Genomic DNA, 9543 nt, shown 5'->3' with positions numbered 1-9543 from the left:
AGTAGATCTTTTTTCTATTGTAACACACGTGTTGCTCACTTCCACTGTAACCCTACACAAGTTTACTCAGAAGCCAGCGCTGCTGAGCTCACTGGGACTTACTCCCAGAAAAGTGTGAAGAGGATTGCAGCGTTAAGAGTGGAGGATGCATGGAAAACTTGTGCCCCCCATATCTGGTTGGCCTGCCAACTTAACAGCCCCAGAATGGCCAATGGTTGGGGATGATGGAAAATGGAGTCCCCCACCCCTGGCTTCCAGTTTAACCTAACGGAAAGTTCTGTGGCTCAAGCACCCTGGAAATGAACGCCGGTGCAGCAACTGCATCGTCCAGCATGTTTCCCCTTCAGTTCTATGGAAGTGCCTCTCGACCTCTCGGCCTCCCTTTTTTTGCCTCACTCCCATCCTATGTAGCTAATTTGGTAATGGAGAGGCTGTAAGCCTTGTCTGAAGGCAGCACCCTCCGTGTGGATCTGGGCCAGAACTCCAGTTTTGATGTCACAAAGCTGGATGCTGTTTGGTCTGCCACAGGATTTCCCCGCCCTGGGAGGAATCTCTCCCAAAACACGGTCTGAACCCAAGCTGAACTGTGTCTCACAGTTTGCGCACTGAGATTGTTTCCTCCTAGTGTGGATCCTCCCTATGGGACGGCTGGTACTCTTCCTGCAATCCGCGTACATGTGTAGTTTCTCTCCCAAGTGGGTGAGCTGGTGCCTAATCAAATTTGAGTTCGAGAGGAAGCTCTTTTCACACTTGGTGCATTTGTACAGCTTCTCTCCGGTGTGGATTCTCTCATGAACAATGAGACCTGATGGCCAACTGAACCCTCACTCACAGACAGAGCATTTGTATGGCTTCTCTGTTGCACGGATTCTCTGGTGTGTGATCAGCTGCAAGCTGAAACGGAACCTCTTCTCACACTCCATGCATTTGTACAACTTCTCCTCACGATGGATTTTCTCATGAGCAATAAGGCTCATGTCACGTGGCTGTACCTTTTTTCACACAGCAAGCACTTGTATGGCTTCTCTTGCCTATGTATTCTCTCATGCACAGCAAGGGAGGGCTTCTGGTTGAAGCTCCTTTCACAGACTGAGCACTGGTAGGGCTTCTCCCCAGTGTGAATTCTCTGGTGTCTGTCAAGACTGGAGCTCAAACTGAAGCTCTTCCCACAATCTGCACATTTGTACGGCTTCTCTCCTGTGTGGATTCTTTGATGTGTAATTAAGTTAGTTCTCCTGTAGAAGCTTTTCCCACAGTCCATACAGGTGTGGGATTTCTCCCCGGTGTGGATTCTCTTATGTCTAACCGACTTGCTTGGTTGCTGAATCCCTTCCCCCACACAGAGCATACCTCTTGAGTTTCATGCCCCACATTCTTGCTTAGGCCCACAAAAATCACTGTTTCGTGCACTATTTCCCCATGATGTCTTCCTTGTGCCTTCTTGGATCTGAGGAGAGTCTCGGGGATGCCCTCCTCTTCCTGCAGTTGGGGTATCACCTCTTCAGGGTTTCTCAGCAATGTCCCATTTGCCCCCGCCAACTCAAAATCCTCCAGCTGGAGCTTCTCTTCCTTGTTTTCACTCACTCTTTCAGCAACTCCTGGAAGAAAGAGACTATATCTTGGCATCTGGTCAGGAGACACCCTGAACACCTATCTGAAATTCAGTATTAATGACTCATCAAAAATGTTTTTTTTTTTTTAATTCAAGACAGCTTAGCATACTTCAAAAACAAGAGCACTCGAATTAAAGTGGAACAGACTCAAGTTGCAGCAGTGCAACTAAAGATTTTTAGGCACCAAACAAAGACTGTAATAAGCGAGTCTTCAGGGTTTGGTTTGGCTTGACTCGCTTTTGAAAGTTGGCCATGATGTGACCATGTGTCTCCCTGAGGAGGGAGTTACAACGGTGTGGGGCCACTCTGGACAATGCCCTCTCCCTGTTATTGTATTTATATTGTATTTGTAAAGGTTTTAATCTTTCATTTACCACCTAGAAAACTTTGGCTACTTAGAAATGTGGTGGAGGAGGAGGTATAGTACAGTATAGCGATATCCTATATCCTATATCTATACCACCAGCTTAAGGGGCGGAAAGTAGGGCTTCTGACGTGTAAAGCAGGACACAAATCAGACCAATCCCACACATGGGTTATAGGACCCTTATGTTCTGTTTCTTGGTTTGTCAGTGTCCCTTTTAGACTGTAAACTCCTTGCAGGCAGAGACCTGTCCAGACGTTTCTTGCCTATGAAATTCTGTCCAGGGCTATGTGTGCTGATGGTAGTGGAAACAGACGGAGGCATGTAACAAACCACCCCACCCTCATCCCACTAGAACGGCAGGCAGGAACCAGGAGATGTCGGAGCGACTCCAGAATATCCCACCACACGTTTTGTTTTCAGAACTGCCAAATGACCCAGTGGTGGTTACAGTTCGCTCTGCCAGCCATGCCCTCCTCCAGGCTGCTCCATTACGTTACCCCGGCACCCATTTCTCCATTCCCTTCCCTCCTTCAACGGATTTCCTCCCTGGGCTATTTTGGGATTCTTCCCTGTGCATCTTTTTCGCCCTTGAATTTGTTCTGCACCTCCCTCTCGGGCAGTTCCATTTTTTTGCTACATCAGCAACGGGAGAGATGTGTAAACATCAGAAACAGAGGGGATTATTAGATATAACGAAGGGTGCCCAGCCTGTTCCAGATGGGGTCACACTCCCCCTGAAGGAGCAGGGTACTCCTTGATCCGTCTTTGTCACTTGGGGCCCAGATGGCTCAGAGTGCCTTCTTCTGGTGGCCCAGCTGTGCCCCTAACTGCACAGGGCTAGCCTGGCTTCAGTAATCTATGGCTGGCTATCTCTAGACTAGACTACTGCAAGGTGCGCTACATGGGGCTGCCCTTGTTGATTGTATTTATTTATTAAAAGCTCTTGTATGCCGTCCTATTATACAAGATCTCAGGATGGCTTACAGTATTTAAAAAAACACTTAAAACAACAATTTCAATAAATAATAGAACAGAACAAAACAATAAATCACAAAACAAACAGCGCACCTAAACTTAAAAGCTGCTACATTTTAAAATACTGTTTAAATAAAAAGGTTTTGGCCTGGCGCCTAAGAGAGTATAAACTCGAAGACAGTTCAGAAACTGTGGCTGATACAGAAAGCTGCAGCCAGATTAATAGCTGAGACCCATCGTTCCAAACACATAATGTTCTGGCCCATTTCATCGGCTGCCTGTATGCACCCAGGCCCAATTCAAGGTGCTGGTTTTAACCGACAAAGTCTTACATGGCTTGGGACTGCAATACAGTGGTACCTTGGTTCATGAACTTAATTCGTTCCATGTTTCTGGTTGCGAACCGAATTGGTCAGGAACGGAGTCAAATTTACCCGAAAGGTTCAATGTAAATAAAGTTAATCCGTTCTGACCCCTACGAACGTGGCCGCAAACCGATTTTGGTCACAAACCGAATCAAGTTTTCCCAATGATGTTCAATGGAAATAAGGTTAATCCATCTGTGGTTTTTTTTTTAAATCACAAAAATTTGAAGCAAAGTACAGTACAGTTTGAAGAGAGAGAACACTAACCTGGGTGGGGGGAGGTTATTTTTTGGAGGGAGAGTCCCCCTCCATAAGGACATCGGGGAGATCTCCTTCAGGGGTTTCCTCTCTTCTTCGTCTCTTAGCTGCAGGGTAAATTTTGGCAAAAAATCCATTTGATGTCACTTGCTTTTTCCTGCGCTGCACAACTCTCCGGAAAGGAGAGACCACGTTATCGTTCATCAGATTCAACACTCTGTTCGTCACAGTTATGTTGGGGTGGTGCTTCTCAAAGAAATCCTGGCACTCGTTCCATTTCCCCATAATGGATTGTATCACATCACTGCTAACCTCCTCCCTGCCTTCCTCTTCCTCGGTGGAATGCTTCTCGACAAGCGCCTTCTGCTGCTCGCTCTGCAGTTCAGCGAGTTCTTCCGTCGTAAGCTCCTCCTTTTGGTCCTCGACGAGGCCCTCTATCTCTGCTCCACTGACATCCAGACCCATACTCCTGCCCAGGGACACGATCTCCTCCACGACCTGCGCGTCAGACCCTCCAAAGTCCCATTCAGTGACGCATTCTGGCCACAGATTCCCCCAGGCTGAGTTTAAGGTCCGGTGTGTGACCTCTTCCCAGGCTTTGCCAATGAGGTCGATGCAGTGGAGGACGTTGAAATGTTTCTTCCAGAACTCTTTCAGAGTCAAGGACGTCTCTTCAGTGGCATTAAAGCACCTGGTGAAGAGCGCCTTTGTGTACAGCTTCTTGAAGCTGCAGATCACCCGCTGGTCCATGGGCTGCAGAAGAGGGGTTGTGCTGGGGGGGAGGAACCTGACCTTTATGAAGTCACACTCGGCATCCATCTCATCCACCAAGGCTGGAGGGTGGGCCGGGGCACTGTCCATCAGAAGGAGGCACCTTTCCGGTAGTTGGTTGTCGGAAAGGTATTTCTTCACGGTGGGCGCGAACACCTCGTGCAGCCATTCCATGAACAACTGCCTCGTGACCCAAGCCCTTGCGTTGGCCCTCCACATGACGGGCAGCCTGGCCTTGTTCACGTTCTGCTCCTTGAAGGCACGAGGGGTCTGGGAATGGTACACCAGCAGTGGCTTAATCTTCAGATCGGCGCTTGCGTTCGCGCACAGCAAAAGGGTCAATCGGTCCTTCATGGGCTTGTGCCCCGGCAGCGCCTTTTCCTCCTGTGTGATATCGGTTCTGTTTGGCATCTTCTTCCAGAAGAGGCCTGTTTCGTCACAGGTGAACACCTGCTGAGCGACGTATCCTTCCGCCCTCACGAACTCCGCAAATTCTTTCCTGAAGGCTTCTGCAGCGGCCTTGTCAGAACTGGAAGCCTCGCCGTGTCTTATCACGCTGCGGAGGCCGCTTCTCCTGCGGAAATTATCAAACCACCCTCTACTGGCTTTAAATTCAACACTCCCTGCACTTCTAGTGGGGGTTTTTTGCAGTAAATCACTGTGCAATTTCCTGGCTTTTTCACAGATCATCGCTTCAGTAACGCTATCGCCTGCCAGCTGTTTCTCATTCAGCCACACTAACAGAAGTTTTTCCACCTCTTCCAGCACTTGAGTCCTCTGCTTGCTAAACAGCGTCACTCCTTTTGCCAGATTAGCTCGTTTGATGGCATCTTTACGCTTCAAAATAGTCGAGATGGTCGACTTCGCCATCTTGTACTCCAAGGCCAGATCAGTCACACGAATACCACGCTCGTGCTTTTCTACAATTTCCTTTTTCAATTCAATGGTTATTTTCTTTGAAACCTTCCTCTTACTATTCTTGCTCTGCACGTTCTGGTCACCTTCATTACCGCTCTGCACGTTTTTGTCACCTTCATTATCGCTCTGCACGCTCTGCAGGCCCATGCTGGATTGAATAATACTGTACAGTACTGTATGTGCTACATTAAGAAAACTAAGATCATGGCATCCGGTCCTTTCACTTCCTGGCAAATAGATGGGGAAGAAATGGAGGTAGTGACAGATTTTATTTTCCTGGGCTCCAAGATCACCGCAGATGGGGACTGCAGCCAAGAAATTAAAAGACGCTTGCTCCTGGGGAGGAAAGCTATGGCAAATCTAGACAGCATACTAAAAAGCAGAGACATCACCCTGCTGACAAAAGTGCGTATAGTCAAGGCTACGGTTTTCCCAGTTGCAATGTATGGCTGTGAAAGCTGGACCATAAGGAAGGCTGAGCCCCAAAGAACTGAGACCTTTGAATTGTGGTGCTGGAGGAGACTCCTGAGAGTCCCCTGGACTGCAAGGCGGTCAAACCGGTCAGTCCTAGAGAAGATCAACCCCGACTGCTCTTTAGAAGGCCAGATACTGAAGATAAATGGATTAACCTTATTTACGTTGAACCTTATTGGGAAAATTGACTTGGTTCACAACCAATTCGGGTCAAGACCAGAATCGTGGAACGAATTAAGTTCGTGAACCGACGTACCACTGTACTTCGGCTCACGAATGCCTCAGTTCACAACCAAATCAGGTTGTGCACATAAATTTCAGAAAAATTTTGCCTGAGGTCGCAAACTCTGCATCAGATGATGATCATGACCGCGCCCCCTTCCCTGCATGGGTGCAATCATAGTTGTGCTCGGGGAGCGGGGGAGAGATGGCCACGAACGAGCTGGGAGGGGAGATGGCCGTGATCACATTCGTGCTTGTGCAGGGATAAGTTGTCTGTCATTTTGATTCAAATTTTTGTGATTAAAAACTGGTTACAAAATGGATTAACCTTATTTACATTGAACCTTATGGGGAAATTTGACTTGGTTCGCGACCAATTTGGGTTGTGACCAGAATCTGGAACGAATTAAGTTCGTGAACTGAGGTACCACTGTACTTGGTTCCCCAGGGGCTTGAGGAAATTACTCATCCCGGGTGTTGTATGTTTACAGGGTCATTTTTACTGTGTTTAGCTGTTCTATTCTTGTTTTTAACGGCTGCTTCAACTGTATGATTTTTTAAATATCTGTATCATATGTTATGGTTTATTTTTATGGACTGCTGTAATAGCTATTCAGCTATCGTACAGTATAGAAATGAAACAAATTGTTAAGCAATAGATAATGAGGAACTAGCTCTAACAATTGCAATGGAACTTCCATATACAGGAGCGGTGTATCTTCTTCTTCCTTCTCTTTTCTCCTCCTATATTCTTTATTTACTTATTTTATACTGTTAATTTTAATTTTATATTATTGTATCTCAGTGTATTTTTTGTATTTTTGTATTTAGTGGTAATTTATTATGTTCTATTGTATTTCAATGTATCTTATTGTGTTGTAAGCCGCCCCGAGGCTTCGGCAAGGGGCGGCATAGAAATGTTATAATAATAATAATAATAATGATTATGATGATGATGATGATGATGATGCCAAATTGTGGAGGTCAAACAACCTGGAAGGGTCACCTCAGCCTTGCCCTGCTCGGTGGATGTCCCAGAAACATCTGATTCACCACTGTGCAAATCAGGAAAACGACCAAACGGACCTTTGGCTTGATCATGTCTCTTCTGAGGAGCCTCAGAGGGAAGAGTGAGAACCCATTCTCCCCTGCCCGGGAGTTTAATCCAAAAATCACTGGAGGTCAGGCTCCTCCATGTAAAACTCCATGCCTAATTCACAAAAGTTTTCAAATTCCACCGGCTATAAGTTTTCCATTTTAACAGGGCTTTAAAACGGGTTTCAAAGGGACTTTTAAACAATTTGAAAAAGACTTTCAAACACCTGGTGGCCTTCCAGATATTCTGGCCTACGACAACCCCCCGCAGCCCTGTGCCAGCAAACCATCTGTGAGGAACAGTGGAAACCGTAGGACATAACATCTACAAGACCCTTTGTATCCTGTCCCTGAAGTCAAAAAAATCTGTTTTCTGTTTTTGTAGGACCTCACCTGCACACCTGCTCGGGGTCTCCTCCAAACCACAAACAGCCTCCTGCCTCCAGAACTCGCTGACTTGGTCCAAGGGAGAAAACGTATCCGGGCTTAGGAGGGCTAAAGGAGAAATAAGAAGAGACATTGGGAGAGAAATGAGGTGCAGGAGAGATGAGATGTCATACTTATGAGGAAGAAGCAGCAAAATGGAGCAACTTCACCGTATACTGGGGACAATTCCATTTTTGTTTCAAGACGCTTGTGAGAATATCTTGTTCTAATCCTTACAACATCCCTGTAAGGCAGGACAGTACTGTTACATCGATATTGCAGCCATGTGTCGGGTTCACTCTGGCTCTGGATTGTTTCGCGAAGCAGGGGGTTGGGATAGGTGACCTCCATGGACCCCTCCAACTTCACAATTGCATAATTCTACTGGCCACGTGGAGGCTTTTCCTTCATAGGGTTGCCAGAGGTGGGGGACCAGCTGTCACAACCCATCTCGAGATCTGTCCCAATCCAGGTTATTGTGGGATTTCCCTCTCCCGTGCAACAATTCCATTGGAATGACATACTTCCCGTTTTTTCCTTGGAATGGTACACATCTTTAGCACACAGTTCTTCCATTTCCTCCAGCTGAGAGATCACGTCTGGCTTGGTGAGCTCCAGGACTGGTCAGGAGGGCAAATTGGAGAAGAAGCGGAGCAAATCACACATTGTTAATGCATCCAGAGTTATCATTCATTCATTCATTCATTCATTAAAACATTTCTATGCCGCCCCTTGCCGAAGCCTCAGGGCAGCTCACAACATTGAATAAAATACACAATAAATTAAAACAATAACAATTAAAATATATACAGTAGAATAAAATAATAAAATAAAATAAAAAATCATGAGACTGGGAGAAGATTTCTCATCCTGAACCTTATCCTCATCCCCACATTGCATTTATATCCCACTGTTCTTCCTGTTGCAAGGAACCCATTTCATCTTCACAACAACAACCCTGTGAGGTAGGCTCTTTTGAGCTTGAAGGGTGTGGTGGGTGAAGAATACAATGAACCGGATGCCAGGCACTCAATCACTTTCTTGGATTGACAAGGCAGGAAAGGATATAGGCAAAATCTATGATTTGTTCCTTCCTGGAAAACTCACTCTGTGCCATATTGCAGCAGCTCAGGGATAATCTTCTTTTAAAGGATTGAGTTCAGGCACCACAAATTCTGCAAGACTGAACCCGAAAGGGGCTTTGATAACACTGACTGGCTAGCATCTGTGCCCACCCCCGATTGGCTGGCAGCCATGCCATCCCATGAAACCTCTCCTTCTAGGGTCGTTTTTCAACTTAAAAATGCAAGGTGCATCGCTTTTAAACACTGAGTAATTTAAAATAGAGTGGTGCCTCGGTTCACCAACTTAATTCGTTCCACGATTCTGGTCACGAACCGAATTGGTCACGAACCAAGTCAAATTTCCCCATAAGGTTCAATGTAAATAAGGTTAATCCATTCTGACCCATAACTTTATGTATACATAAAGGACGGCCTAGAAAAGTCTTCAATAAATAAATACGTAATTGTTTTTAACTACAAAAATATGAGCCACGTCCCCAGGCTGTGGGCCGAGCCGCGGCTGCCTCGCCGAGCCTGGGCGCTGACGGGCCGAGACAGAGCAGGAGCCGGGCCGGCCAGGGCCTTCTCAGGGCAAGACGCAGCTGAGCGGCCGCCATGTTTCTTCCCCCCGCGGCAGGGAGAGGCGGAAGCGCCCCGCTCGGCCAGCCGGCCGCAGCTCCGTCCCTCGCCTCAGCCCGCGGAAAGCAGCCATTACCTCCCTCCTCACGGCCACCTCTCCGGCCTCCCACTCCTGCTCCCCTCCCGGAGCCGGGCGAGCGCCTGCGAGGGGACCGTCCTCCGTCTCGGTCATCACCCGACGCGGAGTTCGCGAACAGAGGCAACATTTTGCCAGACTTTCTGTTCGCGAACCGATCTGTTCGCAAACAGAAGCGTTCGTGAACCGAGGTACCACTGTGCTGCTGCTACCTTTATTTATTTATATTGCGATTTATATCCTGCCTTTTTCCTACAAAGGGCTCAAGGCAGCTTACATC

General features: G+C 47.1%; 1 protein-coding gene across 1 annotated transcript in view; it reads right to left on the bottom strand.

The window, feature by feature from the left end:
• Nucleotides 1-973: 973 nt before the first annotated feature.
• LOC123021048 (tigger transposable element-derived protein 1-like) overlaps nt 974-9543 on the bottom strand; it is a 19213-nt gene continuing 10643 nt past the window's right edge. The window contains exons 8-11 of the mRNA XM_044425428.1: nt 8009-8104; nt 7452-7553; nt 3902-5494; nt 974-1329 (exon numbers count right to left, since the gene is read on the bottom strand). Coding sequence (XP_044281363.1) covers nt 974-1329; nt 3902-5494; nt 7452-7553; nt 8009-8104 — 2147 coding nt within the window. The remainder of the gene's footprint in view (nt 1330-3901; nt 5495-7451; nt 7554-8008; nt 8105-9543) is intronic.

Source organism: Varanus komodoensis, unplaced genomic scaffold (assembly GCF_004798865.1).
Source record: "Varanus komodoensis strain SLA01 unplaced genomic scaffold, ASM479886v1 scaffold154, whole genome shotgun sequence".
Taxonomy (NCBI): domain Eukaryota; kingdom Metazoa; phylum Chordata; class Lepidosauria; order Squamata; family Varanidae; genus Varanus; species Varanus komodoensis.
This window is presented reverse-complemented; position numbering and strand designations above follow the sequence as displayed.